Source organism: Poeciliopsis prolifica, unplaced genomic scaffold (assembly GCF_027474105.1).
Source record: "Poeciliopsis prolifica strain line A6 unplaced genomic scaffold, Auburn_PproV2 SCAFFOLD103, whole genome shotgun sequence".
Lineage (NCBI taxonomy): Eukaryota > Metazoa > Chordata > Actinopteri > Cyprinodontiformes > Poeciliidae > Poeciliopsis > Poeciliopsis prolifica.
In genome coordinates, this window is record NW_026562478.1 from 294,768 (window position 1) to 313,665 (window position 18,898).

General features: G+C 39.0%; 2 protein-coding genes across 7 annotated transcripts in view; both read left to right on the top strand.

Moving 5' to 3' along the window:
- iqgap1 (IQ motif containing GTPase activating protein 1) overlaps positions 1–14,827 on the top strand; it is a 48,771-nt gene extending 33,944 nt beyond the window's left edge. The window contains exons 16-37 of the mRNA XM_055023550.1: positions 113–203; positions 378–545; positions 1,622–1,764; positions 1,838–2,008; positions 2,087–2,170; positions 2,256–2,327; positions 2,667–2,736; positions 2,831–3,195; positions 3,291–3,454; positions 4,344–4,568; positions 5,227–5,367; positions 5,488–5,572; positions 7,026–7,258; positions 7,345–7,477; positions 7,559–7,661; positions 8,493–8,628; positions 8,704–8,791; positions 9,945–10,154; positions 11,007–11,173; positions 12,007–12,129; positions 12,257–12,365; positions 13,618–14,827. Coding sequence (XP_054879525.1) covers positions 113–203; positions 378–545; positions 1,622–1,764; positions 1,838–2,008; positions 2,087–2,170; positions 2,256–2,327; positions 2,667–2,736; positions 2,831–3,195; positions 3,291–3,454; positions 4,344–4,568; positions 5,227–5,367; positions 5,488–5,572; positions 7,026–7,258; positions 7,345–7,477; positions 7,559–7,661; positions 8,493–8,628; positions 8,704–8,791; positions 9,945–10,154; positions 11,007–11,173; positions 12,007–12,129; positions 12,257–12,365; positions 13,618–13,725 — 3,189 coding nt within the window. The 3' untranslated portion in view covers positions 13,726–14,827. The remainder of the gene's footprint in view (positions 1–112; positions 204–377; positions 546–1,621; positions 1,765–1,837; positions 2,009–2,086; positions 2,171–2,255; positions 2,328–2,666; positions 2,737–2,830; positions 3,196–3,290; positions 3,455–4,343; positions 4,569–5,226; positions 5,368–5,487; positions 5,573–7,025; positions 7,259–7,344; positions 7,478–7,558; positions 7,662–8,492; positions 8,629–8,703; positions 8,792–9,944; positions 10,155–11,006; positions 11,174–12,006; positions 12,130–12,256; positions 12,366–13,617) is intronic.
- Positions 14,828–16,280: 1,453 nt separating this feature from the next.
- The window catches only part of crtc3 (CREB regulated transcription coactivator 3), a 39,397-nt gene continuing 36,779 nt past the window's right edge, over positions 16,281–18,898 (top strand). For all 6 annotated transcript variants that reach the window (XM_055023557.1, XM_055023558.1, XM_055023559.1 and 3 more), the window contains exon 1: positions 16,281–17,444. In XM_055023557.1, the coding sequence (XP_054879532.1) occupies positions 17,313–17,444 (132 nt within the window). In that variant the 5' untranslated portion in view covers positions 16,281–17,312. The remainder of the gene's footprint in view (positions 17,445–18,898) is intronic.

Below are 18,898 nucleotides of genomic sequence, written 5' to 3' on the forward strand. Positions count from 1 at the left end.
AATTGACATTGTGCCAAAATTCATTAATAAGCATTTGCCTTGGTATTATAGTTGCTATGTTTTCATGGGTTTTTTTTTAACTAATTTTGTTTGTATTTTTTTTATCTTTTAGGAAACTCAGGATCCGTCCGCCGTCCTGTGGCTGGATGAGATCCAGGACGCCATCTTTAAGGCAAACCAAGACACAAAGGAGGCCTTGATCTGTAAGCAAACACACACACACACACACACACACACACACACACACACACACACACACACACACACACACACACACACAGACAGACACACACACATACATATAATCCTCTGCTTTCCAGCGTTTCTGTTTATGTCTGGGAAATTGTGATGCTTGACGTTTGGTTTTGTTCCAATAGTCTCCCAGTCCATCCAGGCCATTAACGAGGCGGTAGATACTGGAGATTCAGCTCAGACTCTGGCTGCTCTGCGCAGTCCAGGAGCCGGTCTGTACGGCGTCACCGCGGAGTGCGCGCCGACCTATCAGGGCAACTTGGCCAAGATTAAAGAGGAGAAGAAGAACGAAGGTGAGGAGATGCAGAAATGATTCATTCTACTCCTGGTTTGAGTCATTGCTTATGTCTTTTATCTGCATAATTATCAAGTGGAGATTGACTAAAGGAATAATTTGCAAGAACAGAATGATCTCAGAATGAGACAATGGGTTGCAACTCAGAAACAAGCAATTCAGTTTAAGCCTCCAAATGCACAGGTGCATGCAGCTGTTGGCTGACAGTGTACACCACCCAAAGAAGGGAGTGTCCAAGAATCCTGGAAAGACAGGAACATTAATTGGAGGCAATGAAGCAGCAGCATGTAGAAATATGTAGCTATGACTAAATACAGGAGAATTTCTCATTCACAGCCTGCAGTATTTCAGCTGTAGCGTTTTTAGAGACGCACCGATTCGTGTTTTTCACATCTGATACAATCAATTGACTTTGAACATTAAATTTTTTAAACCCAGAAATAAATGTACTGAATTATAAATTTATTTGATAACTGCACTAGGAAGACACACTTACACTACAAAACCACAAAATCTTACCAACAATTTTAGTTTAGTTTTTAGTGCAAATATCTTAGTTCACATGAAATAAGACAAAAATAATGTACAAATAACTTTTAAGGAAGCTGTAGCTGCTTGTTTTAAGTCAAAGTTTTGGTTCCATTGGCAGACAATTTCATTTACAGCAAGACATTATTCTTATGTTAAGTTAAATAATCTGCCAATAAAACTTTTTCATCAATATTATGGGAATATTGACTTAAAACAAGCTCCTATAACTTACTGGAAAGTAACATAAGTTTTGTCTTATTTTAAGTGAACTAACATATTTGCATTAGAAACTATATCAGAAATACTTGGTAAGATTTTGTGTTTTTGCAGTGAATCAATCATCACACATGAACATAACATCTATTAAAAATCTATTCTTTTCTTTTGCAAACATTCATCTTCCTAATTGTCAAAAACAATCCATGGATTTTGTTACATTTAGCAAACACTGGGATTTTTGTAGCTTCATCTTTGTTTTCCTTTTCTGAGACCCGATGGTTCATTACCTTCATAAATTAAAGTGAAAACAATCCGTCTGTCCAGGTGATAATGGCAGTGAGTGGGTCAAACACTGGGTGAAGGGTGGACACAACTACTACTACAACCTGCAGACCAAGGAGGGCACGTGGGTGGAGCCTGAGGCCTTCAAGCCAAACAACACGCAGATCAACAAGGAGGAGATCCAGGTCGGCCTCTGCCAGGTGTGGGACTCACCTGGGGTTGGGAAGCTTAGTTTAACCGTTTATTTTCTCCCATCAGGGGGTCATTTCGGGGGTAACTACCGCCTACAACCGGGAGCAGCTCTGGCTCGCTAACGAGACTCTGATTGCGAAGCTTCAAGCTCGATGTCGCGGCTACCTGGTGAGAAATGGGCTGAAGGAGCGGATGAACTTCCTGAAATCTCAAGACCCGGCTGTCAGGTGCATCCAGGTGAGAAATGTGTTATAATACTTTTAGACTAAACCCAGATGTTATCAGAAAGTTTGAAAACCAAACTTTTCTCGTCAGGCTCACTGGAAAGGCCTCAAACAGAGGAAGGCATTCCAGGATCGCAAGCAGTACCTGAAAGATCACACCGCCGAAGCCATTAAGGTAAAACTGGGAAGACGTTCCAGTGATCTGTCGCACGATTGTAGACAAAAAGCATTAAAAACTGATAGATTTGTCTTTGTTTCAGATTCAGTCCCTGGTCCGAATGCATCAAGCTCGTAAGAAGTATAAAGATCGCCTGAAGTACTTTGAAGATCATGTGAGTTATTCACCCGCAGTTCTACGCCAACCTGAAACTATGAAAAGTAATCGCCCCCTGATTGTTTAAATTCATTCACTCACGGAGAGTTTCAAACATGAACGCACCAAAATGTTGTTCTTGGATGAGCTGCTGATGCACTCTGGGTAATTTTTGCTGGTGGTTCTCTTGGAATAGACTTGGTAACCCTTTCCTGGTCAATTACTTTATCTGATTTTGAATATCTTTAGATTGTTCCTCAATGTTTTGAGATCTTTGACCTACTTCAACTCATCAGAAAGGTCACTTTCCTTTCTGAATTGAAATCTTTGACTCACTGATTCATGTTTTGCGCTGCAGATTGATGATGTGGTGAAGATCCAGGCATTCATCAGAGCTAACAAGGCGAGGGACGACTACAAGACTCTGAGTAAGTAGGATAGCCTGGCCACGTTGGTCACCCACTTTGTCACATGGCCTCTTGAGTTTAGTGGTCATGTGACATTTCTGCAAACTTTCCACAGTTAATGCCGAAAATCCCCCAATGGCGGTGGTGAGGAAGTTCGTCCACCTTCTGGATCACAGCGACCAGGACTTCCAGGAGGAGCTAGAGCTGATGCGGCTCCGTGAGGAGGTGGTCACAAACATCCGCTCCAACCAGCAGCTGGAGAACGACTTGAACCTGATGGACATCAAGATCGGCCTGCTGGTGAAGAACAAGATCACCCTTCAGGAGGTGGTGTCCCACAGCAAGAAGCTGACCAAGAAGAATAAGGGCCAGTTGTCCGACATGATGATGATGAACAAGCAGAGGGGGGGCCTGAAGGCTCTCAGCAAGGAGAAGAGAGTCAAGCTTGAGGCCTATCAGCATCTCTTTTACCTTTTACAGGTGATAATCCTTTACAGTATTTGTCTGTTGCTGAATTCCTGTCAAATCCACCTGTCTGCCTGGTAACTCATCTCCTTCCGTCTGATTCGTTGTAGACCAACCCAACGTATCTGGCCAAGTTGATCTTCCAGATGCCACAGAATAAATCTACAAAGTTCATGGACTCTGTCATCTTCACCCTGTATAACTATGCCTCAAACCAGAGGGAGGAGTACCTGCTCCTGAAGCTCTTCAAAACTGCTCTGCAGGAGGAGATTAAGTAAGAAACAAAGTCCTGATCTCATAACTATTAGTTTTACAAGAGAAGACTGCTACTGTCTAACTCAGTGAGCTCCGGCTCTTTTATGGGTCAGTTTATGCTGAGGAGCATTATGAGTCGGTCGTTGCATTCTGTTTATAAAGCCGTCTGCATCTGAAGTGAAAGACGTGACGTCCAACAGGCTCTGCACTCTGTAAATATGAGAGTCTCCATTCCAGGTGGCTCAGCAATTAATGCGGGTAAAGTCCCACGTTGGTGCCAATTTTGTTAGGAATTGATCAATAGCAAACATACAAAAACGTTTTGTCCAGTCTAACTTTCTAACCTGTGTCAATTTGTTGATGTGCTTTACTCTGGATTTTCACCTGTTTCTCAGAATCATGACATCTCGAGTTTCTTTCAACAGATTATGTCACTGTTTAAAACAATGTCTCAATATTTCTACATTTTGCTAAGTTGTACGTTTTTCCTGGAAGCAAGCTGTATGTTATTACGTTTGTGATGGTAAGTCAGAAAAGGCCTTTTCTTGGCAAACCTCCAAAACAACCCGCTAGCATGTAGCTGGCAGCTAATGGTTGTCATGGATGGGGGAAAGGTATACTTGAGACTTTGTTCCTGTTTGTCACAGTTCCAGTTGTTTCTGCATCCTTGTAATTTTTTCAAGTTTATGCCAGTAACAATCTTGCTGTAACCATTTCCCAACTTACAAAACGGAAATCACATCTGCATTACACAAATGTTGTGTTCTCTTGTCTTTGCCATTTTAAAGAGTGCCTAAGAGACCTTTGTGTGTGTGCTTAGATGAATACCTGTATGGTTAACCTAATGCAACATGGTATATCCCAATATCAGTATCTACTAACTCACCATGTTGTTAAACTACTTGTAGGTCAAAAGTGGACCAGATGAAGGAGATTGTAACAGGAAATCCAACAGTAATCAAGATGGTGGTGAGCTTCCACAGAGGCGCTCGAGGACAGAACGCACTGCGGCAGATCCTGGCACCTGTGGTCAAAGAGATTATGGACGACAAAACACTAAACATCAAGACGGACCCAGTGGACATCTACAAAGGCTGGGTGAACCAGATGGAGTCGCAGACTGGAGAAGCGAGGTGAGATAGGGGTCGGGTTGCATCATAAGATGGGGCTTGTTTTGAGTTGCTTTAACTTGTTTGTTTTTTGTGTAGTTGATGAAACACAAAAAAGCTTGTTGTCTCATGGAGTGTGTTGTTCTCCCTCTATGCTGATGACACTCATATCTATTTTTATCAGCTCTCTCCATTCTGATTAAACATGGTAGAACCACTGAGTACCGAGTGTCTGATTCCTCTATTTTATATCTATTATCTATGTTGTCTTTATCTTTTTTTTTTTTGAGAAAATGAAGGTATTTACTGTTTAATGGTCCATGATTATTTCCTGGTATTCAGCTGCAAGATATGACATTTCTGCACAAATTACTGACCAGATATTTTTGTTGATGTGTTTTTTGTATCAGTGGTTCAAAGAAACATTTTTGCTGTCAAATTATTTATAGCTTTCTCAATTGAAAAGTCTGTATTGCCATTAAATAAATGAAACATATCTAAACACTTCAAAATGAAGATTGAATAGTTACGGACAGCTTCTACCCTTTTGTTTCTGAGAGTCGCTCTGGAAAATCTTCTTTTTTAAGAACTACAAGTCAGTTTGCTTTAGCTTTTCCCCAACTCCACCGTTCCTGGTTGAACTTGTTGATTTATTTGTGTTTCTTTGTTGTCTTGTTCACAGTAAGCTGCCTTATGACGTGACTCCAGAACAAGCCATGTCTCACGAGGAGGTGAGGACGAGACTGGAGGCCTCCATCAAGCACATGAAGAGCATCACTGATAAATTCCTGTCAGCGATAATCGTCTCTGTGGATAAAATTCCGTATGTTCCTCATTTAAAATCTTTAAAATCTTTTTAAAATATTAAATAATAAAGATTTTTTTTCCCCCAGCATAGTCAGATTTTCCAGTTTTACATCACTTTGTTACTTGTGTGTCTCAGATATGGAATGCGGTTCATCTCCAAGGTGCTAAAAGACACTTTACAAGAGAAGTTCCCAGATTCTACGGAGGATGAGCTGCTTAAGGTTTGCATTGCAATTTGTTAGATTATTTCTGTCAGTTTCCACAAAACAAAAACTTATTTATGCTGCATGGCAAATAATTTCAGATTTACCTACTTAATGAGTTTGGAAATAAAAACTTTGGGAAACAGTAATGTCAGAATGAATTATGCTGATGTTGTCATATGAATTTCAGCAATAGTAACAATAATTAACTGAGGATGTTAGCATAATAGGCTAATAATAACAACAGACATGGACATTAGGATGTTAATGTTAGTCGTAATGACCAACTTTAGATGCTAGTTGGTCTCTGGAGGCTCGACTGTAGAGGACAAACTCATTGAAGGCTCGAGATCTTCAGCTTCTTTAACTACCAGTTGTAGTAATCAACTAGACTAAAGCATAGCAATGTTAGCATTAATCAAAATAACTAACTCTGGATGTTAACCTTGCTACAGTTGACATTAATCTAAATCAATTGTGGATATTGGAGCTAATAGCAATAATCACTTACAGCTAATGGCCTTTTAATGTCAACCAAAATAAAAATGATGGATCCTAGCATTCTGGTGTTAGCAATAAACATAACCTCAACACCAACTGTGGACGTTATTATGCTAATGTTTAATCATAACCACTGACCATGGACATTAGCATGCTAAAGTTGATCATGATGAACTTTGGGTTTTAGCACGCTATTGTTAGCATTAAACAATAGTTAAGTAGCTGTTAATCATAATAATCTTGTGGAAGCTGATATGCTAATGTCGGTACAGACGATGTTTAAGCTGTTAGCGTACATCAGCATGCTAATGCAGGCATTTATCACAATTTACCATGAATGTTAGAATCCTCCTGTCAGTTGCTGGCATTCTAATGTTTGCATTAATCATAACAAACTGTGGATGATCTTATGGTAATTGATCACTAATTAACTATTGAAGCCTTTATGCAAATGTTTGCATTAATCATAATGATGAACTGTGACTCATCATATGGTAACAATAATTATCATAGTAATCAGCAGTGAATATTAGTTTTAAACTGATTTTGACATCCAGTGTTTAATTGACCCATTATCTCCAACCCATTGACTTCAATTTACTGCTGCCACTCATTTAACAGTTTTCATGCTCATTTTCTTCCAGTTCTGCCTTTCTTTGTTACACATCTCTTTCCTTTATCTTCTTCTGGTGTTGCCCTCTTCCTTCCATGTTTCCAACCAGCTCCAGTTTCTCTCTGTCGATTTTCAGCTGCTCCCTTATCTCTGCTGACACTAAGGTGAGCCAAGCCACCTTTTTCGGCTTTCTTTCATGCTCCTCTCTATCATTTAGACATTTCTGCATCTCTCTGAAGCATTGACTGAACTGTCCATACTTATGCTAAAGGTCTTGTAAAATGGGAAAAATAATAATTTGCACTAAATTATTCTGAGTATCATCATTGAAGTGATGGAGCCGTTTGAACTTTGCAGATTGTGGGGAACCTTTTGTATTACCGCTACATGAACCCTGCTATTGTAGCACCTGATGCCTTCGACATTATTGAGGTGTCTGCTGGTGGTCAGCTTACCACTGAGCAAAGAAGGAACCTGGGTTCTGTGGCCAAGATGCTTCAGCACGCTGCGTCCAACAAGATGTTCCTGGGAGATAACGCTCACCTCAACCCCATCAACGAATATCTCAGCTCCTCCCATCAGAAGTTCAGGTGTCAAATCTTAACACTTCTGAATATTACTGCTGAAAATGTTCCTTTTGTTTTTTCAAACTCATTATTTTCTCCTTCTTTCACAGGCGTTTCTTTTTGGCTGCATGTGACGTTCCCTCCCTTGAAGATAAATTCAATGTGGACCAGTACTCAGACTTGGTCACGGTCACCAAACCTGTCATCTACATCTCCATTGGAGAGATTATAAACACTCACACTGTGAGTTTGAATCACCACGTTCTAAAATTGATTATTCCATGATTAGTTGATTACAACTAGTAATCTTTTGTGTTCTGTTAGCTGCTGCTGGATCACCAGGACGCCATTGCACCTGAACACAATGACCCCATCCATGAGCTGCTCACGGACCTGGGGGAAGTTCCCACTGTGGAGTCTCTTATTGGTGAGTGGATTAAAATGACCAGATTATTTCAAATTGTCCCTCCTCTGTTCTGGCCCTAAACGTCAAACCAGATTTTAAAGTGGCCGTATTATGCAGAAATTTATATTTTGCACATTTTTGCACTTCCGTTTGGGTTTCTACTGCTTCTAAATATAGATTAAAAACTAAAACAAACAAAACACTCAGCCAGTTTTTGGTAATAAGTTCATGTTTTTTTGTGTCGGGAAAACAAGTGAAGCCCATTTCATTACCTAACATCGCAAGCTGAGTGGCAGCCCGTTTGGTCAGCTGGTTGTTCAGCTATATGTGCCGTACAATGGCTGCTGGAAAAGACAAGTGTTTTATTGCTTATTTTCTATCCAGAAACCACTTGCTGCATTTTTGCTAATTGTGCAGGAGGCTCCACTTATGCTTTTTAAAGATGTACGGTTTTACAAGTGTGCATCTGTTTGAAGCCATTTTCATGTGCGAGTGTAAATGTTTAAATGGGGGGCGTGGCCAGCAGCAGGGTTTAAAGTGATAAGACGCCCTAAAATAGGTTATTCTGAAAGGAGCTCAAACTAGGCAGACCTGAGGAGACTAAAATCTCATCCCAGACAGATTTTGTGAAAAAAAAAAAAAAGTGTCATGAACATGTTTTGTATTTCCCTTACACATATGCTAAATAGTTAAAGGAAGCATACTATGTCTCCTGCAAGGCTAAAAACCACAGAATGAACCAAAAATATTGATTTTTGTTATTTTATTTTCATCAAATGATCACCACTTTACTTATATGATTTGGCTACATTGTTTATTGAGAGCAGTTTCTGCCCTCCATCTGTCTGTCAGGTGAAAATCCTCTTCCTCCGGACGATCCCAACAAAGAGCTGATGGGAAAGACAGAGGTCTCACTCACGCTCACCAACAAGTTTGACGTTCCCGGTGAGGCCAATACAGAGATGGACGCCAAGACTCTCCTGCTCAAGTGAGTTTGGCCCCAACAGCAAGATTCACTGAAGCGTAATCAGAAACATTTTCATCTTGGTTTTATTGTTTCCAGCACCAAGAGGCTCATTGTGGATGTCATCCGGTTCCAGCCTGGGGAGACGCTGACTGAGATCCTGGATTCAACAGCGTCTCCAGAGCAGGTTGGATGTGGTGAAAATGAATGATTTGAGTCATTGCTTCAAACAGACACCAGAGGGCGCCCAGCATTTAGCCATGTCCACAGCGTTTGTTTCTTTGATTAGAGTGGAAAACTACAGCGTTACCTTGAGGCACAAAATGGGAACTTAACATGCTTGAAGACAAATGCTGACTTCACTTTGTGACGTATAATGTGCAAACAGAGTTGCACTTCCCACCTATTAGGCAACATCCTCTTTTTGAAAACTGGCAAATTTCAGACCCAGAGGAATTCCTTCATGGAGTCGTTCTGTCATTAGTTATCCTGATTTCTCTGCTGTTTATCAGCTGTAAATTTCCATCTAATCAATTATATCCAGTGTTGAACAACTCCTGATGTTTTGATAACTTCTGTTTTTTTAACCAGACAGTCCCAGTCATTTTTTCGTACTGACACATCTTCTTTCCTCATTTTGCTTTTTAGCACACAGGATGTTATCACAGTTTGGGGAAACAAGCCATAAAAGCAGCCAAAATCCAAGAAAAGAGACCTTCAGAAAATCAAATTATTCTTCAATTACCTGCATTAATATCTGGCTAAATAAAAACACAAGTATCCAGTTATGTACTTTAGCTAATGAGCCAATATGAGCAAAGTTTTCTTTTAGCACAATCACATTTTTGCTAGCCTTGAAAATGTTTAGTTTAATCAATAATTATTGATTAGTTTTGTATTTTAAATATCTGAAACACAGCCAAACTGGTGGTGTGACCTGTGCTAATGTATCCACAATTTTCATTCCACTGCATTGTTTTTTTTAAATTTTAAGTAGTTCGAGGCAAAGTAGCTTAACCTGAAACTGCTGCTGCGCAGGTTACTCAACAGGTTGTTGCTAGGCATCTAAAGCCTACAAACCCCAGAATGCTGTGCAGTCCCAACAGGAAAACAATCCAAAACACACATTTAACCTGGTTCTGAAATGGATAAATCAGCTTCTGGGAAGGCCTTCCTGTGGTACCTCTTCATCTTTCCCCTCATTAGTGAACAAATCCCAGAGATTTCTAACAATTGTTGCAGTTGCACGTTGTGTTTTCAGGCCTTAAAAGCCCAAAAGTTGCAACCAGGTTAACATTTTTCATGCAGTAATTGAGGCCTTGTTGTTTTTGTGCTTTCAGGAAGCGGAGTACCAGCGAGCCATGCAGAGGAGAGCCATCAGGGATGCAAAGACCCCAGAGAAGATGAAGCAGGTGAAGCCGGTGGTGGACGACAGCCTGACCCTGCAGGGCAAAAAGGACAAGATCAAGAGCAACCTGCAGCGGCTGGCCGAGCTCGGGAAGGTCCACCCGGAGAACCGCTACCAGGACCTCATCAACGACATCGCCAAGGTCAGAAAAATAAACCCTTTATCTGTGGGGTTTAAATAACAGCCGGCTCAGTTTCAATCAGTTAGCAAAATAATGAAAACTGAAATTAAACATTTTTGTTTTCTGAAATAAATAAAAACAGTAATAAACGGGTGAAAAAGCTATATTGTGCTTTTATAAGACTAAACCTACTAGAATTATAGCTATAATGTCGTTTGTCTTAGTGTTTTAATCTATTTATTGATATTTTGAACGGATGTGAAATTGATTTAGATTTTCCCCACTCAAGCAGTTTATGTTTAATCTCCAAAATGGCGGCAGATTAAACACCAGTCAATATTTGAATAAATATATTTGGTTCAATATTCATTCCCCAATCAATGTAAACATAATCACAGTACAAGACTTAAACGTTTTTGAACTCTGCATCTAAATATTAACCAAAATTTGAAAAAAAAAAAACTACTTACATAACTAATAAAGAAAAACAACATTTAACTAATAAAAACCAGCAAAAAGGCTCGTCAATATTGACACATATTTCAGTTAATTCTAATAAACATGTAACACTCTCAAATAGCTAAAATAAATAAAACAAAACAGAAACAACATATATGATAAATAATGATGTCTCTGTAAATAAAACTTTCCATCAAAGAAAGTCTAGTTAAGACCAGAGTGAGGATTTTTTTAACATCCAGCTTTTGCTAGAAAGAAAGAAAAAACTCTAAAAACTAATGAAAACTAACTGAATGAGAGAAACAAAAAATCCAGATGAAATAAAATTAAACTATTCTGAAATACCTAAATACCAGGCTCACATTTTTACCCTGGTTTTAATATGCTGTGTGTCTGTGTGTGTGTGCGCTGCAGGACATCAGGAACCAGAGACGGTATCGGCAGCGCAGGAAAGCCGAGCTGGTGAAGCTTCAGCAGACCAACTCGGGCCTGAATTCAAAAACCACCTTCTACAACATGCAGATCGATTCCTACAACCAGTACATCAAGACGTGCATGGACAACCTGGCCAGCAAGGGCAAGTAAGTAGACGTCATAGCTGGAGTCCTGCAGGTGATCCTCCTTAAAGCCACGAGGGCCAAAAACACGTTGGAGGCCCCAAAAAGCCTCTGCTCCTTCTGTAGAGCTTAAAATAGTATGAAAGTATTACTGATTAAACTTTAACTTTAATAACATCAAACTAAAGTTTAATCAGTAATACTTTTATAACAAATTTATATCGGATCATAATTTCTTGGTCAGTGTCGAGCTGTCGTAACGAAGACATTTTGAATAATGTCAACTTTATATTAAAAGTGTCATGACAAAGTTAATGATAAAATTGAGCAAAAAAAGAAGGATGGACCTTTTCTCTGAGAGATGAAAAATATGTAAAAATAAATAAGTACACAGATTCCAACCTAATGACAAGTCAGATCTAAAAACATTTTACGAATTCTTTTAGTGTCATTCTTTGTGGAAATTCAACGTAAATATTGCAAGAATAAATGAAAACTAGTGAAAAACTTGCATTTTTATTATATCTGAAATAAAAATACTTTCTAGTTCTTCTTAATATTTATGTCTTTGCATCGAGAGCTTTTGTGGAAGGTCAAAAGAGACACTCATTTGCAGACAAGTTGGGTTTAAAGTTATAAATTTCTGATTAAGTTTTGCATAAATGCATGTTGTTATCAGGTGAAATGCTGTTTTTTGATCTACTCTAAAAAAATGTTTTCATTTGGAGACTTTTACAACGAAGCCAGTAGCAGAATAAGGATGTGTGTCAAACACATCAACTACAGAAAACTCATCAAGAGCCTAAAAACCTCTTATAAACTTTATTCTGAAAGGGTACTTCATGTTTTCCTGTCAGGTTGTCAAGGAAACCAGGCGACAACAAGACCAAGAAGAGTAAGCAGATTGCCCAGAAGTACACAGCAGCTCGGCTGAAGGAGAAAGGAGTTCTGATCTCAATTGATGATCTGCAGCCCAGCCAGTGAGTGAAGAACTGCAGCTCAACAAATCGGCCTTTTGGTTTTAACGCATCCCGTTTTAAAAGGCTGAGTTCTTCGCTGTGTTTTCTATCAGATTCTTCCTGAGTGAATCTGTTTTTCCCATTGCAGGTATAAGAATGCGATCTTTGAGATTTCTCCCTCCGAGACGGTTGGCGTGTTCGACGTGAAGGCCAAGTTCATGGGCGTGCATTTGGAGACGTTACCATTAGAATATCAGGTACTGCTCTGCATGTCAGCAAACCAGGAGGCGCGGCAGCAACTCCACCTTCCTGATCCGGTTTTCAACAGAACAATCTGACGCAGACTAATTCAAAATATTGTTGCCTAAAAACTAATTTTGTTCATGTTAAAACGACGCAAAATGACCATTTGGCTGCATGTCGGGGGTTAGAGATAAATCAGTTTCATGGATTAATCAGATTTTTGGTTTTGGAGGATTCCAGTTATCAAAAATCTGGATTTTTTTTTTTCTTCAATGCACTTTTTGGATTTTCATAGCTTGGCGTGTTTTACGTCTTCTATTTACAAAATATAAATACTTTAAATTCAGGTTAATAGTCGAATATTTGAACCAAGCTACAATTTTATTTAATTGTTCTAACTAGTAAAATAAAGTCATATTATTACAAGAATAAAGTTGTAATTTTAAGATAATAAAGTCGTTTTATTAAAAAAATCCAACATGAAAAATAACAACAGAGGAATGTTGAGCATCTTGTAGTTTAGGTTTTACGGATATTGAATCTTTTAACACATTAAGTTATTTTTGGCAGTAGCTTGAAACAGTCGTAAAAACAGCTGTGTCTGTTTTGAAGAAAGAAAAACTCGGACTGAGCTGCTCACATCAGCTCCAGATAATTTTATAGAAGATTTTTTTAATGAAAACCTTTTTCTTGGCATTTTTATAATTCTTTTCTGGTAAAGTTGCATCATTTTCTGCTAATATTATGACTAAATTTTAGTATTTATACAAAAATTTCCATATTTTAGTTGAGCAACTCAAAAAAGGAATGTTTGAAATAAAAGCCACTTTCTGAAAATCCTTTCTGTAATTTGTAATTTCTTTCTTGGAAAATAAAGGCAGAAAAAAATCTATTAAAATTGGACATGGATTATTTTTATACCAAATCTCTCTGCAGATGTGATGTCAGTGTCTTTTTGAATCAGCAGTTGTTAGTGAATCATCATGATGAAAGTCAAATCTCCAAAGAAATCCAGAGACAAAGTCCAGGAATAATCTGGTGATGTGAAAGATCAGAGCTTTACCAATTTGGACGCGTCTTCAGGAAAATGGGGTCAAATCTTGTAAAGCATGTGGACAAACTGAACCATTCCAAGCAATAAAGACAAGAATCATTCAGAATTCGTTGCATATCAACGTAAATTTCTGCATAAATTTGATGTGTGCTGATGAAACCCTGCGAAAGTTTTACATGTTTTGAACGTTTTTGTCTTTGTTTGTCTGCCAGGATCTCCTCCAGCTGCAGTACGAAGGCGTGGCGGTGATGAAGCTCTTCGACAAAGCCACCGTCAACGTCAACCTGCTCATCTTCCTGCTCAACAAGAAATTCTACTGAAAATGGAAAGAAAAGAAAAGGAGCAAAGAGCTACAGACACTGAAATGAAACAGAACCTGGGGGCTGCCTTAACGCCTGCCCTCACTGCACCTCTCATTTCTGCCTATGCAAAATTCTGTGCATTAGTTTTGTTTTTTTTTTAATAAATATATCAGGTGCGTCTCCATGCGCTCTTTTGTCCAAGTTTTCCATGCATCTAATTGCATAGCTGCAGCAAAGTCAGATTTGTATTTTTGATTGAATTATTCTGAATATCTTGTACACGGGCTTTGATTTATTGAGATTATTTTATGTAAAGATGCTTTTTTTCCCCCCAGTCGTCAGTTTACCCAGTCAATCCAGATTCATTGAGCATCAGTAGAAAAATACATGGCAGCATGTTGAAACACTGAGCTCTTCTTTCTGCTGCTTCTAACAGAAATATGTTTTGAAGGGAAAAAGATAAATTAGCTCAACTTTTTTTGGTATGACATTCACTCCTAACTGTACAAAAGTGGTAAATATTTGATAAGAAAATCTAAATATTTCACTTTTTTAGACATATGGACAATAAATATTGGCACTAATCTGACCTCTTAGTGTTTTCCATGTTTCTTGAAGCAGTCCAAACTTTTGCTCAGATGGACTCGATCAGCTTTTTGACACATTATTTTATATATTTGAATATATATCCACTTTAGTTCATTTATCTTCTGATTAAAGCAGGTCTATGATTGCTGCAGTGAAGACGTGTGCTGATTTGCAAAGACTCTGTTGTATTTTAAATGAAAAATGCATCAAAGTTGTCTTTATTTATATTTTATATGTTGTCAGTTTCCATTAAACGATAGCTTATGTTTGCTAAGCCTGAGACGGATCTCTTGCATGAGCTCAAGGATGTTCAGTATTACTTTGATAAAATGTGGGGAGGGGGAGTCCAGCAGATGGCACTGTACACCAAACAGTTTTCCTCGGCGATGATTTGATTTCGCCTGAAACCCGGACTCTGTGTGGACTCAGTCATCCGGACGTAAAATTTTCAGTCTGTGTAAGTCGGTGGCGCTGTCTGCAGCCCAGACTGTGATGTACTCTTCCTGTTTTAGAATAAAGCTCTTTCAATGCATTGTGGTTGTTCCTGAGGTAGGTTTGCTTGATTTGTGACTATTGGATAATATTAATTAATAAAGAGCTGCAGCTGGTACCACTGTTGCCTTGCAGAAAGAAGCTCCTGGCTTCAAACCGCAGTGGGAGTCTTTCTGCATGTTCTCCCTGTGCATGGATGGGTTTTCTCCAGGTACTCTGACTTTCTCCCACATTGGAAACGGATTAATTGGTCTCCTCGATCCATGGCTGTTTCGCCTAGACTGTTTTCTGCTCAGATTCATAGTTATAGGATAATTTATCTATCCACTCTATATAAACGGTTGCTACAGTACTGCAGCAACCCCAACAATGAAGACATCTCATATGCTTGTCCAGAAGACTGGAAAGCAGGGTCTAAAACATTCAGTAAACCAGTCTGAGGTCCAGAAAATCCTATCTCGGTTCTACACAGCAACAATCTCACAACTTGGTTTAGTGATTCTCCGTGTGGCTGCAATCAGTTTGGAACTGAAATGGGTCTGCAATTAATGAGTCTGTTTTGAAAAATTGAAATATTTTGGCTTAATTTGGATGGGAGAAACTTCTGTGTTGAGGCTGATTCATGAACTTTTTAATAAAGATGTCTGGAAGATCTGATAATTACAAAAGACAAGAAAAGTGAATCAGGAAGTACAGACAATAAGAGGAGCAATCACAGGAGGAAATGTTGCAGGTATTCAGGTTATGAATGCATCATTGATATCTCAGAAGCAGTTTCCTTGTATGTGTGTGGATTTTAATGCCACTCTTAAAAGCTCGTGTTAGTGCCTATTAATAGGTTGCATCTTTCTGATTGACAGGTTGAGGCACATACAGAACTGAGATGAAAGGTAGTGGTTCCTTTGCACTGTGTCCACATGCTTGTTCAGGATAATCTTAACATATTTATATACTTTTTGAAAGTACATTTATTTTGTTTTAGTGTCAAACAAGGTCAGGGAGGAGAGTCTAAAGACTTAAATGAGGAGTTAATGGAACAAGAGCAAGTTGATATATCGTTATTTTAATTGCATGTAAAGATTTTTTTAAGTACATGTTGGGGGAAAAAAAACCCAAATATATATATACTGCTAAAAAAAAAATAAAGGGAACACTCAAACAACACAATATAACTCCAAGTAAATCAAACTTCTGTGAAATCAAACTGTCCACTTAGAAAGCAACACTGATTGACAATCAATATCACCTGCTGTTGTGCAAATGGAATAGACAACAGGTGGAAATTATTTTCATATTTATTTCATTCATTCAGATCTAGGATGTGTTATTTGAGTGTTCCCTAAATTTTTTTAAGCAGTGTATTTATATATACCAAAAGTCGAGACTAAAAAGAGGAAAAACAATTTTTGGATCCCAGAATGAAATGGTTAATCAGCCAAAGCAGGTTCATTAAGGTGACTTTGTCTCCCTCTTGTGGCCACTGGCAGCGTCGACAGAGTTTAACGAGGTAATGTTTTTCTCGCAGGCAGCAGCAGTATGAGGGAATAACAAGCCTGTGGATCTCACTGCCGTTTTCTAGCTCTGTCATTCCTGGACTCATGAACTAAAGAACATCTGTGCCGTTTTAGGAAATCAACGACCTCTTAAAAAGTGTGATATTGGCGAGGAAAAGACGAGCGTTTCCGTCCGCGCTGCTTTGTTTATCTTCATGGAGTCGTCGGACCGGAGTTTGTCTGAGATCTCTGCGCTGTCCGTGGATTAACTCGGGACTCGCCTCTTCTGTGGAGAGCCGTGATATATCTATCCCAACTACCAGCGTGGATTGCGTCGCACACGGACAGTTTGGGAGCCAATTATTCTCACTTTAGGAGAAATAAGGTGGAAATTGTATCAAGTCAATGAATGCGGGACCAACGGACACTTGTTGAAACTGTTTAAGCGTCGCTGTTTTGGCGCAGCATTTTAGCCGAAGAGGTTAAAAACTTGTTAGTTTTTTCAGCAGAGGAAGACAACAAAAGGATACGTTGTTAAAATTACAGACATGGTCCGTTTAGCAGCTTAGCTAGAGGGGTTAGCTGCTGCTGTTCGTTCGGTTGTGTTATGTTAGCAACATGCTAACGTCATCCTAACATTTAAACAAGTAGTTTGTTGAAATGCGCTAATATGAAGTTAAATACGCAGATAAGTTGCTGTGTTTATCAATTTATTCTCGAAACTAAGGGTGAATAATTTCCAAACATTAAGACAGCAGCAGAGTTTTAATTTATTCCGTTACAAGTAATCGGGAGATAACTTTTATGACAGCTTAACGTTAGCTTAGCCGCGTTAGCACGACCAGTTGAACGGAGTCAGTTTGCGGCAACTTGGTACTGCCGCTCATGTGCGGAGTGTTTCCAGGGACTCTCATGGGTCTGCAGCTGCCGTCTCAGAGAGGTTTTGGAAGATAAACAGCCGGCCGCCTCATCTCCAGAACGGACTTCCACTTTTCTACCCCCCGCTAAAGTTTTTAAACTGCGGCCCGCACAATGTCCGGCTCCGCGGGCACAGGTGGCTCCAACCCGAGGAAGTTCAGCGAGAAGATCGCGCTGCACAACCAGAAGCAAGCAGAGGAGACGCGGGCCTTTGAGCAGCTGATGACCGATCTCACCGTATCCAGGGTAAATACAGCTCGTTTTCTCCTGCATGTGGTTCTCTGAACCCGAATAGAAACTGCTGCGAGTCGGACAGACTGGGCTGAGATTTGTGGTGTCAGTTTGGTGTTTCTTCTTACGGCTGGGTCCAGTCTAACATAAAACGGCTTAAAATATTTCAATTTAAGAGAAAAAACGAATCACTCATTTGCATGTCCATCTTAAGTTGTTGAAAGTCCTGCATCTGCAGGAAGATGATCCAGATGGTTCTGTCTCCTCCTCCACCTTTCCTCCAGTTGTGCAGAATCCCGTTAATGAGCCATTTATTTAAATCAGGTGTGCAGGAGCACCAAACCTGCAGGAATATTGTTGCTCAAGGGCTTTTCAAAATCAGATCAAACATGCAGACATTCAGATTGGCAAGAAGAATAATTATCCCTTATGTATTGTTCCGTGTCTGTTTTAATTTTTAAATAATATATAAGGAAATATTTGTGGTTTAGTCAATTTCAGCAAATACCTATTCAAAAACTTATTTGACTTTTTAAAATATTTGTATCATTTGTATATCAATGTGTAGGAATTTCTATTTTATTGTTGTAGTTATTTAGAATATATATATATATATATATATATATATATATATATAAAGAGAGAGATAGATCTGTGTGTGTGTGTGTGTGTGTTTACTAGTTTAATCATTTGCAATATTGATACCTTTAAAGCACACTGTGCCGCAGTTGTATAATTGAACACTGCTCTACAGATAACTGATTAGCTCGAACTACAGCTGCCACAAAAATTAATCCCCACCCCCTTTATTTCAAAGGTAACATTTTTTTAATTTGTTGACTTTTATCCATGGTCAAATTTACATTTATTTTGTGAAACATAATTTTTTTTCTCTATTAAACCCTTTATTTGAAAAATAAGTCAGCTGGATGTCCATGTAACACAAATGTTATTGAATAACATATTTATGGGCTTATCTGGTTTGAATGCGATTCATTCAGATATTAACATGATCTACATGGAAACTGAAACTAAGTTATTTTCTGGCTGATATCCCAATGCGTGGACTTAACTTGTAAATTCAAACTCTCTTTCTATTGTCTCTCTAAATTGTTCCGTTAGCATAAAAAGCACAGTAATGAGTTAAAATGAATCTTAAATACATTTTTAAACAGTACTTATGTCATGCCTTGGTTCTGCATTGTTCAGCTTCTCTCAGCTCTGGTACTGCTACACAGCTGACTTACATCAGTTGCTGATTATCAGGTTTCTGCAGCTGGATGCCATGCTGAAGAGCCAATGCAGTCATTAGGATCAGGTGGATTGGAGCAGAAACGCACCTGAAACACGAAGCAGGGTTAAGACAAACTATCACATCCAACCCAAATGCCATCTGGAGTAGCCTGTTGAAGAGCCACTCATTGAAAGGCAGGGTGCATGCAGTTTGGAGTTGTGATCTAAGTTTGGGA